General features: G+C 50.7%; 2 protein-coding genes across 2 annotated transcripts in view; both read left to right on the forward strand.

Moving 5' to 3' along the window:
• The window catches only part of VAV1 (vav guanine nucleotide exchange factor 1), a 44,206-nt gene extending 32,481 nt beyond the window's left edge, over positions 1–11,725 (forward strand). The window contains exons 20-27 of the mRNA XM_055127027.1: positions 850–986; positions 2,206–2,271; positions 3,161–3,192; positions 3,956–4,072; positions 8,627–8,714; positions 9,722–9,836; positions 10,068–10,222; positions 11,353–11,725. Of these exons, the coding sequence (XP_054983002.1) occupies positions 850–986; positions 2,206–2,271; positions 3,161–3,192; positions 3,956–4,072; positions 8,627–8,714; positions 9,722–9,836; positions 10,068–10,222; positions 11,353–11,406 (764 nt within the window). The 3' untranslated portion in view covers positions 11,407–11,725. The remainder of the gene's footprint in view (positions 1–849; positions 987–2,205; positions 2,272–3,160; positions 3,193–3,955; positions 4,073–8,626; positions 8,715–9,721; positions 9,837–10,067; positions 10,223–11,352) is intronic.
• An 8,748-nt stretch (positions 11,726–20,473) lies between these two features.
• Positions 20,474–22,409, forward strand: part of ADGRE1 (adhesion G protein-coupled receptor E1) — a 29,507-nt gene continuing 27,571 nt past the window's right edge. The window contains exon 1 of the mRNA XM_004619466.2: positions 20,474–20,504. Within this exon, the coding sequence (XP_004619523.2) occupies positions 20,474–20,504 (31 nt within the window). The remainder of the gene's footprint in view (positions 20,505–22,409) is intronic.

Consider the following 22,409-nt stretch of genomic DNA (forward strand, 5'->3'; position numbering starts at 1 on the left):
CCTGGGTTCGATCCTGGTCCTGCACGGTTCCCTCAGCACCCCCGAGAACATTACTTGGTTGTGGCTTAAAACTCAAAACTGAACTTGGGGCGGGAGGAATAGTACAGCGGATAGGGCATTTGCCTTGCATACACGGTCGACCCGGGTTCAGTCCCTGGCACCCCATATGGTCCTCCAAGAGCCTCCAAGGTCCTCTGTTGCCACCGCTGCCAGGCGCCTGTGAACAGGAGTGGTTCCTGAGTGCAGAGCCAGGAGTAACCCCTGAGCATCGCTGGGTGTGGCCCCCCCAAAAAAAAACCCCAAGGGCTGGAGTGATAGCACAGCGGGTAGGGCGCTTGCCTTGCACGCGGCCGACCCGGGTTCGATTCCCAGCATTCCATATGGTCCCCTGAGTACCGCCAGGGGTAATTCCTTAGTGCAGAGCCAGGAGTGACCCCTGTGCATCGCCGGGTGTGACCCAAAAAGCAAAAAAAAAAAAACAAAACAAAACCCAAAACGAACCCGTTCCTGGGACAAGTGCTGGTCTACAGCGTATGAAGTGGAATCACACTAGTCTCTCGGGTCCAGTTTGTCGTGGACCCAAACATCTTTCTGGGGCTCAGAGCGTGTGTGGCTGCAGTTGGGTCTCTGGCTTCCTTCCAGTTCGGGCCAATTTATTTAGCATTTGGAGGGTAGAAACCATCCAGGCTGCAAAGCCCACGGAGTCCTGCGCCCGTGGCCCCATTTCCACTGCCTCTTGGGTCTGCCTGTGTCTTTTATCAGCTCCTTCCTGGTGAGTGAGGGGTGATGTGCAAGTGTGCATAACCCCAAGTTCCCCTGACACTGTTCTTCCCGCCCCCTGCCCCCCAGGCCTGCCCAAGATGGAGGTGTGTGCTGAGTACTACGGGCTGCCCCCGCCGCCCGGAGCTTTCGGGCCCTACCTACGTCTCAACCCTGGAGACATCGTGGAACTCACCAAAGCTGAGGCCGAACAGAACTGGTGGGAGGTACAGGCTCTGTGTGTGTGTGTGAATGCGTGTGTGTGTGTGAGTGTGTGTATGTGTCTGTGTATGTGTGTGTGTGTCTGTGTCTGTGTGTGATGGAAGTGATGAAGAGAGAGAGAGCATGAGAGCAAGAGAGAGCTAGAAAGAGGGAGAGAGAGAAAGGAGAAAGAGAAAAAGAGAGATAAAGAGAAAGGGAGAGAGCAAGATTGAGAGGAAGGAGAAAGAGAAAGGAGAGAGAAAGAGAGAGGAGTGCAAGAGAGAGAGAGAGAGCAAGAGCGCTATGGGTGGCGCCTGGGCCCAGGCCCCTCCGGAAGTGGGGTCATGACCCTATTAGACTTTTGCAAGAGTCAGGCAGATCTGGGGGGACCCGAGGAGGTGGTGTTGACCAGCGTTTCTGGATCCTCTTCCCAAGTGCCCCTCCTAACTTTGTTTCCGGGGCTCCCAGAAGTCTCATATTGGACCCTCCCCATGGAAGTGGTTGTTCCCTGGCTCCCCCACCAGGAATGTGCTGGAAGCCCCCAGAGGGCCATAGGGTCCCTGAGTGACAAACACAAGTGGACAGACATGAGCAATAGGACAGTGGGGAGGGCGCTCACCTTGCATGCTGCTGACCTGGGTTTGCTCATGACATCCCACACAGTCCTCCAAGCCCTACCGGAGTGATCCCTGAGCGCAGAGCCACGAGTCAGCCCTGAGCACTGCCGGGTTAGGTGGCCCCAAAATCCAAAGACAAAAAAGAGACCAATGCGGGTGGGACCAGGACCTGCTCTCTGGGGCTGCTCATCTTCCCAGCAAATTCATATTGATTGACACCCTGCTGGCCAATTAGGCCACAGGGAGAGAGAAGGACAGGCAGAGCGCCACTGGGTAGAAAGATGGGCATGTGCACAAACATGCGTGCACACATATACATGCATACACAACACAAGTACACACATGTACAAGGCACCCATGTACCATGGGCACATATGTGCACACAATACACAAATTCACATACACACATGTGTGCACATATGAACACAATAATATTTATGCGGTATGTACCACACATGTGAAGTGCACACAGTATACGTGTGAACACACACCACACTACATACTTGTTGCACAGCTACACATGCACATTCACGCACACACACGCACATGCCACACACATGCACACATGTACTTGGGCACACAGTCACATCTCGTCAGCCCTGCCCCTGTCTTTCTTTTCTGCATCCAGGGCAGGAACACGGCTACCAATGACGTTGGCTGGTTTCCCTGCAACAGGGTCAAGCCCTTCGTGCATGTGAGTGTCCAGGAGGGGTTGAGGGTGGGGGAGGTGGTCCTGGGAGTGGGGACAGCCCTGGGGAGGTGCTCCTGGTGGTAGGGAGAGGGTTGTCTATTCTGGAAGGTCACCCCAAGCTCAAGATTCTGTCCACCCAGGGCTGGAGCAATAGCACAGTGGGGAGGTGCTGACCTTGCATGCAGCCAACCTGGGTTTGATCCCCGGGACCCCACAGGGTTCCCTGAGCACCACCAGGAGTGATTCCTGAGTGCAGAGCTGGGAGTCAGCCCTGAGTAGTGCTGGGTGTGCTCCTCACCCCAAGAAAAAGTTCTGTCCAATGAGTCACCTGAGTGGGGTGGGCTGGGTTCTGAGCCTGGCCACCAGCTGCCTCTGCCTGAAGGTCCCTCATTTGAAGAAGGGGGTGGGGCGAAGGCTGGCCAGTTCGATGGGGTCCTCGATGGGGTCGTGGCCTCTGCTCGGCCTGGCCACTTGTTTTTCATTTTTTTTTTAAATTTTGGGACCGGGCTGGAGCGATAGCACAGCGGATAGGGCATTTGCCTTGCACGTGGCCAACCTGGGTTCGAATCCCAGCATCCCATATAGTCCCCCTGAGCACTGCTAGGAGTAATTCCTGAGTGCAGAGCCAGGAGTAACCCCTGAACATCGCCGGGTGTGACCCAAAAAGGAAAAAAAAGCAAATTTTGGGACCACACCCAGCCCTGCTCAGAGTTACTCTGGCTCTGTGCTTGGGGGTGACTCCTGGTGTTGCTTGGGGGCCCTGCAGTGCCAGGAAGCAAACCTGGGTCCCTCACATGCAGAGCCTGTGCTCGGCCCCTTGAGCACAGAGCTTTCCCCAACTCTGTAACTCAGACTCTTTGCCCTAAGTCTGGGTCTTTGCTTGTATTCCCAGGGCCCCCCTCAAGACCTGTCTGTTTACCTCTGGTGAGTAGTACCCAATTTCTTGTTTCCAATTTGGGCTCTCTTTGGGTATCCAAGTTGGGATGGGAGGCACCGCCAAACCCATCAGGAACTCATTCTTCAGTCCTCCTAGCTTTTATAGTCTATTCACTCATCTATCCATCCACCCATTGACCCACCCATTTATCATCCATCCATCCACTGATCCACCTTGGCACTCCATCCATCCACCCACCCATCCATGCCTCCACTAATTGGTCATCTACCAACACATCAAACCACCTACGTACTCATCTATCATCCATCCATTCACTCACCCCCTCTCCGATCCATCCATCCATCCATCCATCCATCCATCCATCCATCCATCCATCCATCCATCCACCCATCCATCCATCCATTCACCCATCCATCCATCCATTCACCCATCTATCCCTTCATCTCTCCCTCCCTCCCTCCCTCCTCCCCTCCCTCCCTTCCTCCCTCCCTCCCTTCCTCCCTCCCTTCCTCCCTCCCTCCCCCCTCCCTCCACCATTCTTCTATTCCTCTCTCCCTCCATTCACCTCTCCACCCATCCATCCCTCTATTCATCCATGCCTTCCTCCATCCCTCTCTCCCTCCATCCCTCCCTCCATCCATGCATTAATGTCTAAGGACTCTTTGACCTAGATACTCGCCAACTTAAAACAAAACCCCACAGGGATTGGGAGTGTAGTTGGCCTCATTTTTTGGGGGGGGGGCACAGACAAGGAATCTGTGTGGACCTTTGCTGTGTCTCTTTTGGCAGGTATGCTGGCCCCATGGAGCGCGCAGGGGCAGAAAGCATCCTCACTAACCGCTCCGACGGGACGTTCTTAGTGCGACAGAGGGTGAAGGATGCTGCCGAGTTTGCCATCAGCATTAAGTAATTCCTCCCTCCTATCCCCACCTGAGACCTGAGCATGGCAGGTGCCAAGAGAGAAGGGATGGAACATATAGGAGGGAACGGTTAAATTTTAGAGCGCCCCCTGCAGGCCCTTTGTGGATTTGCATCTTCCTTATTTCTTTTTTTTTTTTAATTAATTTATTTATTTTTAATTCGTGAATCACCCTGAGGGCACATTTACAGATTTATACACTTTTGTGCTTATGCTTCCCTCATACAAAGTTCGGGAACCCATCCCTTCACCAGTGCCCATTCTTCACCACCAGTAAACCCAGCATCCCTCCCACCCTCCCCAATCCCATCTCCCCCCACCCCACCCTGCCACTGTGGCAGGGCATTCCCTTCTGTTCTCTCTCTCTAATTAGCTGTTGTGGTTTGCAATAAAGGTGTTGAGTGGCCACTGTGCTCAGTCTCTAGCCCTCATTCAGCCCGCAACTCCCTTCCCCCATATGGCCTTCGACTACATTATAGTTGGTGATCCCTTCTCTGAGTTGCCCTTTCCCCAGAATGTGAGGCCAGCCTCCAAGCCATGGAGTCAACCTCCTAGTACTTATTTCTACAATTCTTGGGTGTTAGTCTCCCACTCTGTTATTCTATATACCCTAGATGAGTGCAATCTTTCTATGTCTGTCTCTCTCTTTCTGACTCATTTCACTCAGCATGAAACTTTTCATGCCCATCCACTTAAATACAAAATTCGTGACCTCCTTTTTCTGACAGCTGCATAGTATTCCATTGTATAGATGTACCAAAGTTTCCTCAGCCAGTCATCCGTTCTAGGGCATTCGGGTTTTTTCCAGATTCTGGCTATTGTAAATAGTGCTGCGATGAACATACATGTGCAGATGTTGTTTCGATTATACTTTTTTGCCTCTCTGGGATATATTCCCAGCAGTGGTATTGCTGGGTCAAATGGGAGCTCAACCTCTAATTTTTTGAGAGTCGTCCATATTGTTTTCCAGAAGGGCTGAACCAGTTGGCATTCCCACCAGCAGTGTAGAAGGGTCCCTTTCTCCCCACATCCTCTCCAACAGCGGTTGCTTTTGTTCTTTTGGATGTGTGCTAGTCTCTGTGGTGTGAGGTGGTATCTCGTGGTTGTTTTGATCTGCATCTCTCTGATGATTAGTGATGTATCTTCCTTATTTCTTTGAACCTGATGAATGAATATCCAAAAGAAACTCGGGCCCACGAGGATGCTGAAGACAAGGCGGTCCACACAAAGTCTGACTTGCGCAGCCTCGCAGATGTGGATCCTGGGTCTCTCTGTGTTCTGTCTCTCACTCATGACTCCTCACTTCTGCTTTGGTTTTGCAAGTGGGTCCTGTGACCTGAAGTGGGACTTTCCCTGTGTGATCTGATGGCTAGGGCCCCCTCCACCCCGCCTCCCGGGTAGATGTTGCATTTGCTCCTGTTGCAACGGGCTCGTTTCTTTCTCAGGTAATCCAAGTAGTGAAGTTGAATTCCTTAGTTTCCCAGATTATACAGGTGGCTGAATTGGTGGGGAAGCCTTGGAGAGTTGGGGTGTAAATCCCAAAACTTTGGTGTTTTTTTCCACACCCAGCTGTGCTCAGGGCTGACTCTTGGCACTTGGGGGATCACTCCTGGCAAACTACGGGGACCCTATGGGGAACCGGCAACCAAAACGGGTCAGCTGTGTGCAAAGCAAGCTTTCACCTGCTGTACCCCTAAACCTCAAGGCAAGCTTTTGCCTGCTGTACTATCACTCACACATCTAAACCTCAAGCCTTGTGAGCACCGAACCCCAAAATGTGAGTTTGTTGATGTGTGTAGGAGGGAAGCTAATCTTCCCCCAACTTTCTGTGGACTGAAAAGGAATTCAATGGACATCAGAGAGTGGGAAAAAAGTTTATGTGTGTCTGTGGGGCAGGGCAGATCTTACTTAGACTGTGGATCTTCTTTCTGATCATTTTAGGGGTGTCGGATAGTTTCTAGAAAGGGAGCCATCCATTTGGGAGGGGAAAACTAAACAAAGAATATCCTCCTTGAAAGAAAAAAGTGATTTTGACAGGGTTCACCTCCCTCCGACCTCCCAGATTTTGCCAGTCTTGGTTTGGGGTGAGGTGATTGCTTCACTATCTCTCACAGAGAGTTCCTGTGTGAGGGAGAAGATAATTAGGCAAAGTAGCAATCCTAGAACATCTGTCTCCTGGTCCTTGCATTACTTGGATACATCGTGTCTGTCTTGGTCCCTGTGAAGTTTGACATGTGGCATTTCCACACATTTTCTTTCTTTTCTTTTTGTTTTGCCTTTTTGGGTCACACTCAATGATGCACAGGGGTCACTCCTGGCTCATGCACTCAGGAATTACCCCTGGCGGTGCTCAGGGGACCCTATGGGATGCTGGGAATCGAACCCAGGTCGGCCACATGCAAGGCAAATGCTTTATCCGCTGTGCTATCACTTTAGCCTCTCCACACATTTTCTTATCTTCCTCACTCTGCTAATGGGTAGAGTTCTCTCAACTCTCTCTTTTTTTGGGGGGGCACATTCATCAGTGCTTAGGGGGTACTCCTGGCTCTGCACTCAGGAATTACTCCTGGTGGTGCTCGGGGAACCATATGGGATGCCGGGGATCAAACTCAGGTCAGCTGAAGTACAGAGCAAGCATCTTGCCTGCTGTACTATCTCTTTGGCCCCAGAGTCTTCTTTTTTTGTTTGTATTTTGGGTCACACCCAGTGATGCTCAGGGGGTACTCCTGGCTTTGTACTCAGGAATTACTCCTGGTGGTGCTTGGGGGACCCTATGGGGTGCTGTAGATGGATCCTGGGTTGGCCATGTGCAAGGCAAGTGCCCTACCCAGGTCTCTCTGGATGTGAGTTTTTTTTTTTTAGATAAAATGTTTTCCCAGGGACACAATGGAGCTCAGTGATGACTCTCATCTCTGTGCTCTGGGGGTGCTCTTGGCAGTGCCCTGTGGACTAAGCACTTTTTGCTGACCAAGCGCAGCCAACTCCTAGGGTAGCGATTCGTATTGATGCTTCAGTGTTGAGTTGCATCTTTATTTTTAGCTGCTGGGGGGTGGCTTTATGTGCTTTTGGAGAGCTCAGCAGTATGATTTTTGGGGGGCTGCAAGTCTAAGGACTTTTCAGAGCAGAAGTGTTTTGTGTTTTTTTCTCCATAAAGAGCAGAACCCCGTCGGCTTCTGGGGTTGGAGCCGTAGCACAGTGGGGAGACCTGGGTAGGGCACTTGCCTTGCACATGGCCAACCCAGGGTCCATCTACAGCACCCCATAGGGTTCCCCGAGCACCACCAGGAGTAATTCCTGAGTACAGAGCCAGGAGTACCCCCTGAGCATCACTGGTGTGACAAACCAAAAGCAATAAAAAAAGAAGTTCATCTGCTTCTTCCCAGGCCCTTTCTGCTCTGTGGGTTGCCATCCTAGTGGGAACGAGCATTTCATCCATAATTTTTTTCTCCTGTTCTGTGGGCTGCCATATTGGTAGAATTAGGATTTTTCTGTCACAGCCTTTTGATTCTATGGCCCTACCAACTGGTGGAAGGGTGGAAGTGTAGAGCTAGTCCTGTCTGTTATATTTTAATTTCTCTGTGTGTGTGTTTGGGCCACACCCAAAGTGATATTCAGGGCTGACTCCTTGCTCTGCATCAGAAATTACTCCCAATGGGGCCTCAGATACCCTCTAGGGTGCTGGGGATCGAATCTGGGTTGGCCAGCACCCGCCCCACTGTCCTATGGCTTGGTCCCAATGCTGCTTTCTTGCCAAGATCTTGGATGGCTTCTCACCAGCCTTGTGGATTAGGGAAATGTTTCCTAATGGACAGGGGAAGAATTCAGGAGGATTAGAGAGGGCACAGCTCAGAGGAGGGATCGTGTTTGTCTGTTGACTGTTTTCTCCTTCAGGCAGCCAAATTTGCTCCATGGTTGGGAGGGGAGCCTGGCATGGGGACATGGGGAGTGGCTGGTGATGGGCCTGAACCTGCAGCCTTATCTCCCAGTGGCTCTCTCTCTCTCTCTCTCTCTCTCTCTCTCCCCCCCTCCCTCCCTCCCATCTCTGTCTCTCTCCCTCTCTCTTCTCCCCTATCTCTCCCTCTTTCTGTTTATCTCTCTCCCTCTCCTTCCCTCTCTCTCCCTCTTTCACTCCCTTTCTCTCCCTCTCTCTCCCTCCTTCTCTCCCTCCCTCCCTCCTTCTCTCCCTCCCTCCCTCCCTCCCTCCCTCCCTCCCTCCCTCCCTCCCTCCCTCCCATCTCTCTGTCTCTCTCCCTCTCTCTTCCTCCCCTATCTCTCCCTCTTTCTGTTTATCTCTCTCCCTCTCCTTACCTCTCTCTCCCTCCCTCTTTCTCTCCCTCTCCCTTTCTCTCTCTGTCTCTCCCTCTCTCTCCCTCTTTCACTCCCTTTCTCTCCCTCTCTCCCTCCTTCTCTCTCTCCCTCTCTCCCTCCTTTTCTCTCTCTCTCCCCCTCTCTCCCTCTCTCTCGTCCCCTCTCCCTCTCTCTCCCTCTCCGTACCCCCCTCTTTCTCTCCCTTCACCCACTCTCTCCCTCTCTGCTTTCAGATATAACGTGGAGGTCAAACACATTAAAATCATGACCGCAGAAGGACTGTATCGGATCACGGACAAGAAGGCATTCCGGGGGCTCATGGTAAGGCCCACAGCTCCCCTTGTTGAACCTCTGACAGCACCTGCCCTGAGGCAATGCCATGGGATCTGGCCACTCTGTGTCCATACCAAGTCCTCCCATGGGCACCATGAAGCAGTGGCCTTAAGTCCACCCTCCTTGTGACTAGCAGTGATGACCACTGCTGCCTCCACCTGATCACCCCCAATCACAGCCTCCAGCCTATAGCCGAGAGCATCCTTTTTCTTTTTGTTTTTGTATTTTGGGTTATACCTGGCGATACTCAGGGGTTCCTCCTGGCTCTGTGCTCAGGAGTCACTGCTGGCGGTGCTTGGGTCACCCTATGGGATGCCGGGGATCAAACCCAGGTCAGCCATGTGCAAGGCAAGCACTTTCCCCACTGGACTATCACTCTGGCCCCTCTTTTGTTGGTTTTTGGGGCCACATCTGGTGATGCTCAGGGCTGACTCCTGGCTCTGCACTGAGGAATCATTCCTGGCAGGGCTTGGGGGACCATCTGCGGTGCCAAGGATCAAACCCAGGTCAGCTGTTTGCCAGGAAAATTGCTTTCCCCACTGTCCTATCGCTCCATCTCCGCACCAACCTTTTACCATAAGTCTGACATAGCATGGAAGCTTCTGTCGGTCACATTTCCAAAACCAAAGAAAACAACAAACGGCCGGAGAGAAATAAGAGAGTTAAGGCGTCTGCCTTGCACATGTCTGACTCAGGTTCAATCCCCAGCATGCCAGAGGGTTCCCCCAGCCCCATCAGGTGTGATTCCTGAGCGCAGAGCCAGGAGTCAGCGCTGAGCATCGTCGAGGGTGGGCTGGGTGTGACTCCACCACAAATGAAACAACAGTGATCCTGAGTGCTCCGGGTGTAAACAACAGGGCAACGCTGGGATCATTTTCCGGAGCTCCAAATCCCCTCCTGCATGAGGCTCCATCCAGCTGTGCTCCATCCCTCCCAGGGGGACAGGACCCCCTGCCATGGCGTCCGCCCGCACCCACCTTTCATTCTCCTCTCAGGAGCTGGTGGAGTTTTACCAGCAGAACTCGCTGAAGGATTGTTTCAAGTCCCTGGATACGTCCCTGCAGTTCCCGTTCAAGGAGCCTGAGAGGAGAGCCATCAGCAGGCCGCCAGGTGGGGCCGGGGGTCCTGGCCACCAGCCCTGCTAACCGGGAAAGGGAAGGGAAGAGGGGGAAGAGATACAAGGAAAGGAAAAGAGAGACAAAGATGCGAGGAACGCAGGCGCGCGCGGTGCCCCTCAACGCTCAGGCCTCTCCTCCGGCCTTAGCACGGAGTGGGTGTCGCATGCGGGTTGAGTGTGGGGGCGGAGCTGGACATCCCCCCATCTCTACTCCTCCCCTCCAGCCGCGGGCAGCACCAAGTACTTCGGCACTGCCAAAGCTCGCTACGACTTCTGCGCCAGGGACCGGACAGAGCTGTCCCTTAAGGAGGGCGACATCATCAAGATCCTGAACAAGAAGGGCCAGCAAGGCTGGTGGCGCGGCGAGATCTACGGGCGGGTGAGCCGCGCAGGGAGGGCATTTGGCGGTCTTGTGTGTGTGTGTGTATGTGTGTGTCAGTGTGTGCATGCCTGTGTGGGCATGTGTGCAATAGCTGTATAAATGTGTGCTGTGTGCCTGTGTGTTGAATCTTACTAGGATTCTTCCTTTCTTCCTCCCTCCCTCCCTCCTTTCCTCCATTATTCATCCATCTTGACTGTGAAAGGTTTGTATCTCACCACAGATCCATCCGTTCTTCCTTTCACCCATCATTAATCTCATGTCGCTTTCTTCCTTTATTTGTTCTATACATGCATCTTTCCTTCATCATTCTATGTATCTGTTCATAGATTATGAATATCTACCATTACATGTCTGTTGATCTCTCTTTATCCACCAATCCACCACCCCATTCATTCAGCCATCCTCCTAGCATCCCATCTATCCATCTATCACCCACCCATCCACCCATCCATCCATCCATCCATCCATCCATCCATCCATCCATCCATCCATCCATCCATCTTCCCACCTACCCATCTACCCACCCATTCACTCACGATTCATCCGCCCATCTATCCACCTACTTATCTACCCACCCATCCATTCACCCACCCACCTACCCATCCACCCACCCACCCACCCACCCACCCACCCATCCATCCACCACCCATCCACCCACTCATCCATCCATTAATCCAACAAACACTTCAAGTATCTACCATGTACCAAAACTGGGATAGTCTCTCGGAACTTGGTGGCAAGTAAGATTCCAGGTATCTCATGTCGTGTGTGTGTGTGTGTGTGTGTGTGTGTGTGTGTGTGTGTGTGTGTGTGTGTGTGTGTGTGTAACAGCCAGCCAGCCCGCTCATCCATAACGACATACACCATTCATTAGGCACTGGCAAATGTCATGGAACGATCATAGAGATGGGAAGGGGCGCTAAGGAACATTTGTGGGTTTTGGGGAAGCTTGTCAGGAAGTTCCTGCTGAACAGATGACAGGGGGTCAGAATGGGGGTCGGCTGCCCAGCTGTGTGTGTAGCTGAGGGATGGGGATCTACTTTCGGGGGGTAAGTGCCACGGCCTGGGGTGGGAGAGAACGTGGAGGGGGGCTACATAGAGGACCTCCTGACCCCGTGTCTGCCCAGATCGGCTGGTTCCCCGCCAACTACGTGGAGGAGGATTATTCCGAGTACTGCTGAGCATCGGCGGATAGACCAAGACACGGAGACTCAGATCAGGCCGCGCAGCGACGGGCCCGGAGGAGCAGAGCGGCCAGCACGGATGGCGCGGCCTCCCGGAACAGTGCCCCCTGCCGGGGTTAATTTATAACACACCCATTTCCTCTGGGTTCTCTCCAGAGAGGGGAACTCAGGGCAACTGCTTTTAATAAAATGATGGATGGAGAGAGATGGGTGTCATTCAGGGGACCGAGTGGGGCTCCCGGGTGCCCTACTCCACACTCACGCACTGATCCCCCACACCTTCCAGCCTTAGCTCCTGGCTCTGTGCTTGAAATAAAACTGGGGTGGGGGGCCGGAGCGATAGCACAGCGGGTAGGGCGTTTGCCTTGCACGAGGCCGACCCGGGTTCGATCCCCGGCATCCCATATGGTCCCCCAAGCACTGCCAGGAGTAATTCCTGAGTGCAAAGCCAGGAGTAACCCCTGAGCATCGCTGGGTGTGACCCAAAAAGAAAAAAAAAAAAACCTGGGGTGGGGCTGGAGAGAGTACCGCGGGAAGGGCGTTTGCCTTGCATACAGCTGACCAGGGTTCGATCTCTGTCATCCCATAGGGTTGCTCTGAGCACTTCCAGAAGTGATCCTTGAGTGCAGAGCCAGGAGTCAGCCCTGAGCACCGCCAGGTGTGGCCACCCAGCCCTCAAGTACCTAAAACTTCACTGGGCTGCTCTAGCATCATACTATGTTCCACAACGAGGGAATCAAGGAGGCCTTGGGAATGGGGAGAGAAGTTTACCAGGTCTTGGATTAGGTGAGGGCCTCTCAGGCAGACTTCCTGAAGGAGGAAAAATGTAAGGTGGTACTTGGGCAATGAGCTGGAATTTATTTAAGAAAAAAAAAAGGGTCTCGAGTGATTCCACTTTTTGGCATCTTCTCCCTGATCAAATAAAAAATAATTAGAAAAGGTACATGCATGCCTATATTCATTATAGATATTCCAGACGTGCATGCATGCATGCATGCATGCAAATACAGGTGCAGAAATGCATGCTTGTAAATATGCGCACATATGCAGGAAAGCATACGTGCAAATATACAGACATGTGCATGAATGTTTATGTGAAAATAAGCACACATGTGCAGGAAGGCATACTTGCAAAAAATGCATACGTGTGCACAAATGCATGCTTATAGATATGCACACACGTGCAGGAAAGCATATGTGCAAATATGCACATATGTGCAGGAATATAGGCACACAGATAAGTATAAGAGTTCATGAGTATGCCTGAAGATATGTGCACACATGTGGAAGTTCTGTATTTGCCCCATCTTTGTCTCTGTGGCTTCTAGGAAAAGATCCGTTCCTGGAGGCGCTTTAGGTTCTGTTCATTCTTGGTTTACAGCAATAGAATTCCAGGACTTAAGTCCCTCACAGGGCCCGAGCGATAGGACAGTGGAGAGGGCGCTTGTCTTGCCTGCGGTCAACCCAGGTTAGATCCCTGGCACTCCATAGGGTACCCCCACCCCCCTGAGCACCGCCAGAAGTGATTCCTGAGTGCAGAAGCCAGGAGTCAGCCCTGAACGTCGCCGAGTGTGGCAAAATAAATAAAATAAAACAAAAATATGTCCTGCCCATCCCGTGTTTCTGTCTGCATCCACGTTTCTTCTGCTTGTAAGGAGATTCCTTGGGATCAGATCTACTTGCTCCAGTAGCACATACTAATAGATCGGCAGTCTCCGTTTTCAAGGAAAGCGTGAGTCCAGGAGCTGGAAATTGGTTCCCACAGAATTGAAGTCATGTGCTTTCCCCTACTGTCCATTTCTGATTTGTTGTCAGCTCTCACAGCTGGTTTTCTCACGTTTTTTTTTTTTTTTAAAAAAACCCAAACAGCCAGGAGGGGCAGGTTCAGGAAATTAGGTTTAGAGTCTCTTAAGGGAGTAAGGGGCTTGCCTTGCACGCGGCACACTCGGGTTTGATCCCCAGCACTCCACAGGGCCCTAGGAGTGATCCCTGAGCCAGGAGTCAGCCCTGAGTACTGCCGGGTGTGACCCCAACACACACACACACACACACACACACACACACACAAAAAAAAAAAAACGAAGTAAAAATACCTACTCTCTTAACAGGCAATTGCATGGGTGTGCATATACCCGTATGCACAGACCATGTTTGCTTGCAGACCAAGATATGTACAAAGCATTTCAGTACTAGGGGTGGTGGAGGTGGTGGGGATGTCCCTGAAATGGACAGGAACCTTCACTATAAAATCCACAGTGAAAACTTCCCGTCAAACAGGGACATTAATAAATATCACGCACGCACGCGCGCGCGCGCGCACACACACACACACATACACACACACGCATTCTCCCATAGAGCCCCAAATTAAAGCCAAGGCTGCCCCCTGGTGTACGCCAGTGGTAATAACCTGCCTATACATGATTCCCAGTAGTAGAGGGGAAAGTGTGCTTGTGTGCGCGCTCGTTGATCACAAACTTCTCTAAATAAGCCCAGGTCAGGTTACCAGAAAGGATTCCTGGTGCTTTTGACTTTGCTGCTGCTTTATTTCTTTTTGGCCACCTCAGGGCTAACTCCTGGCAGGTCTTGGGGATCCCTATGTAGTTCGGGGATCGAACCCGGGTCAGAGGTGTGCAGACAAGTATCTTCACTGCTTTATTATCTCTCCCATACCTCTTCACTCTACTTTTTGTTTTGTTTTGTTTTGGGGCCACACCCAGCGATGCTCAGGTGTTACTCCTGGCTCCTGCACTGATGAATCACTCCTAGCAGTGCTGAGGGGTACCCTATGGGGCTCTAGGGGATGGAATTGGGGTCAGTCGGGTGCAAGACAAGTGTCTTCTCTGCTGGACTGTCTCTAAAACTCCAGAAGTGTTCTCTCTCTCTCTCTCTCTCTCTCTCTCTCTCTCTCTCTCTCTCTCTCTCTCTCTCTCTCTTCTCTCTCTCATTTCCTTTTGTTTTTGGGTCACACCCTTACAATAGCACAGCTCAGAGTGCATTTGTGTTGCATGCAGTTGACCTGAGTTGTGTAAGGGCGAAACTGACGCCATGACAGGCGGCAGAAATCAGCAACATCAGCTAGGCCTCAGCTTCAGTTCCTGGAACTGAAACGTTGTCGGTTTCCCAGCAGTGAAACAATGCGTAACGAGCCAACCTGAACCCACCTGGGAAAGTTCCTGGGCCCAGCAAGTGGGCTCCATCCATCACTATGCCCCCAGTCAAAATGCCCCAGAGATTGTCTTTTGTTAACCCTAAAAGAATGAATAGCACATGTAACCACAAAATATTACTGGAAACTATTGTGGAACTATTGCCTGACCACTGTTACCCTAGACACTTGCCAAAACACCTTTGTTTGGTAGCTAAGTAAGATTTCTTTCTGAAACAATAAGGCATGTACTGCTTAAGTAATCAAACCCTATATAAACTGCTTGCTGCCTGAAGTCGAGGTTGCTATCAAGAGAACATTGTGTGGGTGAGATATTTGACCCCAGTATACTGAATACAAGACCTACTGCTTTTGCATTATTGAGTTAGTGTGTCTGTCCATCTCGCCGCTTGGGAACCCCTAGACCCGGGCTTAACAGCTGGACCCCTGGCACCCCATAGGATCCCCGCCCTGAGCCCACCAGGAATGACTTCTGAACACAGAGCCAAGAGTCATCCCTGCATACCGCTGAGTGTAGCCCCCCCAAACAAAAACCCAAACCCTAAATGCCATGAAACCCCATTGTGTTCTAGAAAAGACCATCCCGTAAGCCCACAGAGTAGATCCCCCATTTCTCGGCGGACTCTTGCCTTCTAGAACCTTCTCCTCTAACCAGGACTGAGGCCTGGAGTCCCAGTTTGCTTTCTTTTCTAGCTACCAGGAACTGTACTTCCTCCTCTCAGCCTGGCTGCATTGCCCTGGACTCCCAGAAGCAGGGAGGGAGCCGAAGAATGAATCCAATGATCTGTTAATTAATTGCACCTCAAAACGCGTTCACTTCCACATTCTCTGCAGCTGGTTCGACTTTTGCATTGCTCAAGGAAGGGGTTAGGGGAACACTTCCTCAGTCTGCTGCATCTGCCTCTGCTGAGGGCGGGGGGGAACCACTCCAAAGATTCGGGGAACTGGCCTGGAGCTCAGCCAGCCGCCCCTGCAGAAACTGGTAGAGGGAGGGAGAGAGAAAGAGAGAAGAGATTCTTGCAGACTCAGGATTCTGCTCCACAAGAAATGAAAAGAGCCAAGTTTTCAACACAGATACGTGGTCCAGAAGGCACCTGAGGTGGTGGTCTGGGGTGGTGCAATTGCCTGGCTTGTGTGAGACCCCCAAGGACCTGGGTTTGAGCCTGGGCACTGCGAGCGAGCGAGAGAGAGAGACAGAGAGAGACAGAGAGAGACAGAGAGAGAGAGACAGAGAGAGACAGAGAGAGAGCAAAAAGCAATGGAACATAATGAAGAACAGGGTCAAAACTGGTTCTTGGGGCTGGATTAATAGCATAGTGGGTAGGGTGTTTGTCTTGCACACAGCCGACCCGGGTTTGAGTCCCAGTATCCTATATGGTCCCTGAGCACCACCAGGGGTAATTCCTGAGTGCATAGCCAGGAGTAATCCCTGTGCATCACCAGGTGTGACCCAAAAAGAAAAAAAAAAGAAAGAAAGACTGGCTTCTTGAAAACAAAGGATTTATTTCCAGGACATGTTTCTCTTTTTTCTTTTTTTAACACACATTCCCCCACCGCCCACCCCACATATATATATTTATTGAATCACTATGAGATACAGTTACAAAGATTTCATGATTGAGTTTCAAGCATACAATGATTGAGCACCCATCCCTCCACCAGTGTGCATTTCCCACCACCAAAGTCCCCTGTATCCCTCCTGCCACCCCCACCCAATTCCACCCCCTGCCTCTACAGCCAGACAATTTCCTTCTTTCTCTCTACTTTAAAAAATTTTATTATTTTATTTATTTAATTTATTTTTAAATTTTAATAAATCAACGTGAGATACATTTACAGACTTACAGACTTTCATGATTGTGTTTCAAATGATGTTCAAGTACCCATCCTTCCACCAGTTCTCATTCTCCACCCCCAATGTTCCGAGCATCCCTCCCCCCACCCCCGCCCCTTCTCAACTCCTGCCTCTGTGGCAGGCACAGTCCCTCTTGCTCTGTCCTTTTGGGTGTTATGGTTTGCAATACAGGTAACAAGCAGCCATCATATTTGGTCCATAGTCTACTTTCAACGTGCATCTACTATCCTGAGCGATCCCTCCAACCATCATTTATTTAGTGCCAGAAAACATTTCTTATCTCATGGTGCAGCTAAGAGAAACTGTGTCCGTTTTTGTTGATCCATTTCCTTTTCAGGGAAGAACAGCCGCAGGTGGCTTCTTGCTTTCTAAGGGCAAATGCATTTGCCAGCATGAACTGGGGTCACTCTAAGGGGGACCAGATGGCAGAGATCGTTGCCACTCAGGGAAGCCCCAAAACTTAGCTGTAGGTTCCTCCTCTGTAACACAGGGACCTTCTTTCTATTTCTCTCTCTTCTTTCTTTCTTCCTTTCTTCCTTCCTTCCTTCCTTTCTTTCTTTCTTTCTTTCTTTCTTTCTTTCTTTCTTTCTTTCTTTCTTTCTTTCTTTCTTTCTTTCTTTCTTTCTTTCTTCCTTCCTTCCTTCCTTCCTTCCTTCCTTCCTTCCTTCCTTCCTTCCTTCCTTCCTTCCTTTTCTTTTCTTTTTTCCCTTCTTGTTGGGAGTAGTCCCTGAGCACAACTGGGTGCTGTTTGGGGTGAACCCCCAAGGAGCAGTGACTAACACCATGAATAACACCATCTTGTTGACCTTATTTCTGGGGAGGTGGACGGACCCTCTGCATCTCTGCTACCCTCGGTTATTGGTTTTAGTTTGGTGGTGAGGTTTTGGCAATGACTGTGGGGTAGAGCAGGGGAAGTGGGGAAGGGGAAGCTGCAGGCCGATTCACAGTGGCTGCTGGGGGCTAGGGCCTCCATGTGGGGCATCACTAGTGTTCACACTCAGACTTTCCATCAGTTTTGGAGGACTGGTGCATTATTTCAGAGAAAGGGTGAGGGGCAGCGAGGTCCCAAGAGAGACCAGTGAAAACTGGGCAGTGTCATGGGGATGGAATTAATGGGGCAAGAAAATAAGAGGGTGCCTTCTCCAGATGGAGTCCTGGCAACACTGAGCTTCTACTAACATGGCTCTAATATGTGGGACTGGGACAATCTCTCCAAACTGCGTGGGGGCACTGGAACAGGGAGATGCCAGCCCAGCTTCTAGCCCGCCCCTGCCGCCGGAAATCACACCCTCAACCTGCCCTCGGCGCCATCTTGCCGCACTAGTAGTGAAGAATCTGGGCCGGCAGGCACCACAAGCTGGAGAATGCTTTGGACCCCAGACTGGGCCAACAACATTGGGATGCCAGACAGAGAAGGTGCAGCCAACCCGCCTTCTCCAGATGGAGTCCCGGCAACACTGAGCTTCTACTAACATGGTTCTGGTATGTGGGTCTGGGATATCTCTCCAAACTGCGCGGCTGCATAAGTGGCCACAGGACCTTTCCTCATATACAAAACAAACAAACAAACAAACAAACAAACAAACCGCTTAGGAATGGCTCCGCCACCCCTGAGCAGCCATTATCCCAGAGGCACAGAAAACAATCTGGGAACAGGCAGTGGCTGCTGGCAGATATACTCCTGGACTGTGAACTAAGCTATGGCCCCATGCAGCCCTGGGAGGGGAAGGGCTTTTGTCCCTCGGCCTTTTCCCCTTTGCATGGTGACCACCACTGTTCAGAGCCAATTGGACAGAGAGGTAGGAGCTTCAGTGATGGGACGCATGGGGAATCTCGAGATGGGGGGGCGCAGAACTGGCCCTGCTTCCTGCTCAAATGAGACCATGAGCAGCTCCTCTGCTCCTGGACAGCCATGATCCCAGAGGCACACAAACCAATCTCAGAATGCAGCGGCCGCTGGCAGAAATACCTCTGGACTTAATACCAGAATCCCAAAACTGGGCGGCCGCTTTTGCGACCATGCAACATCATATGCTCCTTGTTATCAACAATAGAAAACATATGATCTAATGATGCCATTCTGACAGGTCTGACTGTTGGGGGAAAAACTCCAAATAATGGTAGTGAGTTTTCTGTAAAAAATTGAATGTAATCAAAGTAAGGAAAGAGTAAAGTGAAAATCATCTGCCACAAAGGAAGAGGGGAAGTGGGAGGGGGGTATGCTGGGGTTCTTGGTGGTGGAACATGTACACTGGGGAAGAGAGGGGTGTTTGATCATTGTATGACTTAGACTTGATCCTGAAAGCCCTGTAACTGTTTTCACAGTGACTAAAAATAAATAAATAAATAAATAAAAGAAAAGAAAATAAAGAAAATAAGATGGGGGGCTGGAGCGATAGCACAGTGGGTAGGGTGTTTGCCTTGCACGCGGCCGACCCAGGTTCTAATCCCAGCATCCCATATGGTCCCCTGAGCACTGCCAGGGGTAATTCCTGAGTGAAGAGCCAGGAGTAACCCCCGTGCATCGCCAGGTGTGACCCAAAAACCAAAAAAAAAAAAAAGAAAAGAAGATGGGATGTCACTGAGAAGGCATTCATGAGCCCCGGGTGGGTTTGGCATGCAGGAGACACATGGGGATGCCCAGTGAGTGGACAAGGGGTGTTTCCAAGGGTCCTTCAGTCTTGTGTATCCCTTGATTTCCCCTTTCTTGAGCTGAGGGCAGGGGTGAGGCTTCTACAAACACATGAGGCTGAACTTTTGCATTTCCTCTCTGCCATTTTCCCTGTACCCCCACCCATTGTTGTGCATGCCTTTGACCTTACAGGTTTAGATTCTGTTTTGGGATGCACATGTAGGGATGCTCAGGTGTTACTCCTGGTTCTGCACTCAGGAATCATTCCTGGTGGTGCTTGAGGGACCTTTTGGGATGCTGGGGATAGAACCTGGGTCTGCTGTGTACAAAGAAAGTGCCCTATCTGCTGTTCTATTGCTCCGGCCCCAACAGGCTTAGATTATGTACCTCGGTCATCCCTTGAAGGTTAAAAGGGTGCCTGGAATCTTTGATTGCTGCCCCAAGTCATTGACCAAGAAGCCAGACCCCTCAGGGAGTGGGTGTAGTAATGAGACTTCACTCACTGCTGATTCAGTGATACAAGTCAGGAAGCTGAGATGGAGAAACTATAGTGAGGGTCCAAGCAGGTCCTTTGGAGCTCACCATAATGAAAAGGGTTGTATAAAGAGGGTAAAAGAAGGGTCATGGATAGGATGAGTGAGGAAGATTGAGGGGATAGAAAGAAGAAGAGGGAGGGATTGAGATATCTATCTGTAACTCATCCATTTACTCATACATACATTCATACAATTATTTATCTACCCATCCATCCACACATTCATTCATACATCTTACTATCCAGCATCCATCCGCCCATCCATCTATCCATGCATCCATCCATGCATCTGCCCAAACATCCACGAATCCATCCATTCACCCATGCATCCATCCACACTTCCACAAATCCATCCATCCATCTATCCATCCATCCATGCACCTATCCTCCTTCCACTCATCCTCACACTCATCCATCCATCCATTCATCTATCCATCCATCCATCCATCCATCCATCCATCCATCCATCCATCCATCCATCCATCATCTATCCATATATCTATGTGTAAATATACCTACTTATTCTGTGTATGAGTGCAATAATAAAGTGTATTAATTAAGACTATGTATGTATGCATCTCTACCCTTACAGAGAATGGGAGAGAAGAGGAGGGGTTGTGGGGAGGGAGGGAGAGCACACTCAAACACATTAATCACTCCAACTTCTCTTTGGCACGGAGAAAAGGGGGAAATTAGGGGTCTTCCACTGCCCACTTGCAGTGCCACTCAGCAAAACAAAAAAAAAAGAGCCCATGACATCAACATTGCACAACTCTGACCCTTCCCCTTTGGTCCGTTACCCAGGACTCTGTCATTCGGGACGGGAGGAAGGGAGAAAAGTTTCCCCTCTTTTGAAGACCAAGCCACAGTATGATGTGGTACTTCACTTTGTTCCTTTTCTGGGGTGAGTATGAGACTGAATGAGGGGATGGGGGATCTGGGATACCAGGGCTAGAAGTACCTAGGCTGCCGGGCCATGAGCTGGCCAGCCAAAGGATTATAGTTCTAAGTTGGAAACTGCAAATATTTTTATTGGGAGAGCCCCAAATCAAACAGCGCAAGGGCATTCTCTCTGCCAGGGTAGACTTTCTTCTCTATGGTCATTCCATTTGACCTCCCTTCCTCCCTTCCTCCCTTCCTCCCTTCCTCCCTCCCTCCCTTCCTCCCTTCCTCCCTCCCTCCCTCCCTCTCTCCCTCCCTCCCTCCCTCCCTCCCTCCCTCCCTCCCTCCCTCCCTCCCTCCCTCCCTTCCTCCCTCCCTCCCTTCCTTCCTTGCTTCCTTCCTTCCTTCCTTCCTTCCCTTCCCTATCCTTCTCTTCCCTTCCCTTTCCTTCCCTTCCCTTCCCTTTCCTTCTATCTACCACACCTGGAGATGCTCAGGGATTACTCCTGGCTCTACAATTACTCCTGGTGGACCTCAGGGGACCACATGGGATGCTGGGGATTGAACCCGGGTTGGCTGTGTACAAGGCAAGTACCATCCCCGCTGTCCTATCTCTGCAGCCCACCATTTGCCATGCATTTCCTGAACTCTATGCCAGGCACTGTTCTAGGTGTATAGGAGCACAATGCTGGGAATGAAGCTTGGGGTCTCACGCAGATTAGGTGTATGCACCATCACTTAATCTATCTTGCTGGGTCCCCTTCACATGTGTTTTTAACATCTCTAGAATTTATTTTGTGATTTCAGGGGGGAAGTGATAATCATCCAAACAACAGGACTCATGCAAAATTAAGTGTTGAAAAGTAGGACCGGTTGCTGTAAAGATGCAGTAAATGGGAGCCGGAGTGATAGCACAGATAACACATGCCTTGCATGTCACCGACCTGGGTTTGGTTCCCAGCATCTCATAGGGTCCCCCGAATGTGTATTCAAAAAATAAATTACAAAAGGCCACGGCAGCTCTCTCTCACGCTGCCTGCGTTCGGTGGTCTTGAGCTGCTTCCCCCACCCTGGTAGGCCATGGCAATGGGTGGATGAAGGAGGAAATAAGGGCCAGGCTGATTGGTGTCAGTTGCAGTCTATTCCATTTCCATCTCCCTCCTCCTCTGATTCTCCTCAGGATCTTTCCTCCCCCCCCCCCCCCGACCCCTCTCATTCTCCTTCTGGGTCCTGCTCCTTCATCCTGCTCCTTCAAGCTTCTGCCTCCTGCGTCTGCCCCCCCCCCCTTTTCCGATCTTACAGTTTTAGTTAAATCCCAAAGCATGAGGGGTTGGGGTAATAATTACATGTAGGTGTGGTCATACAATCAAGAGAGGTAAAGACCTTCCCTCAGGGGAAGCTTCTTCTAGGACAGTTTCTCATTCAGCAGGACAACCCACTCATGGGTGTTTTCTTCTCTCCTTGTCCAGCAAACATATAAACATTCATAATATTGATCATTTTGTATAGACACAAGTAAGAGATACATTATAGGATTGCTCTCCTGGAACCATCTCACTACAGATCTCAGACTACAGTGCTCAGGCCAGATTAATCTTTCCTAGCCCTAGCAGGGTCCTAATCTCGTCATTGCTTTTTGGATCATGACAGAATTTGTCCATGACCATGCTCTCAACTTATAGTTAAATATTGTGGCGCTTTGGCCTGGCCCATTTTGATGCCAGCGTAGCTCACAGCTTGCTCTGGGTCCATTCAGTCCCTTGTCGGGACCCTTTTTTGGGGGTGCTAGGTACTAAAGCAACCGAGGCTTAAGTCGAAAAAGCAGATGTCCAGGAGTGAATATTATTTGGAGTCAATTAACTCAAGTTACAAAAGCATAGTATTTTTTTTGGTTTTTGTTTTATTTTTTTTCTTTCTTGGGCATAGT

This window comes from Sorex araneus, chromosome 2 (genome assembly GCF_027595985.1).
Source record: "Sorex araneus isolate mSorAra2 chromosome 2, mSorAra2.pri, whole genome shotgun sequence".
In the NCBI taxonomy this organism is placed as follows: domain Eukaryota; kingdom Metazoa; phylum Chordata; class Mammalia; order Eulipotyphla; family Soricidae; genus Sorex; species Sorex araneus.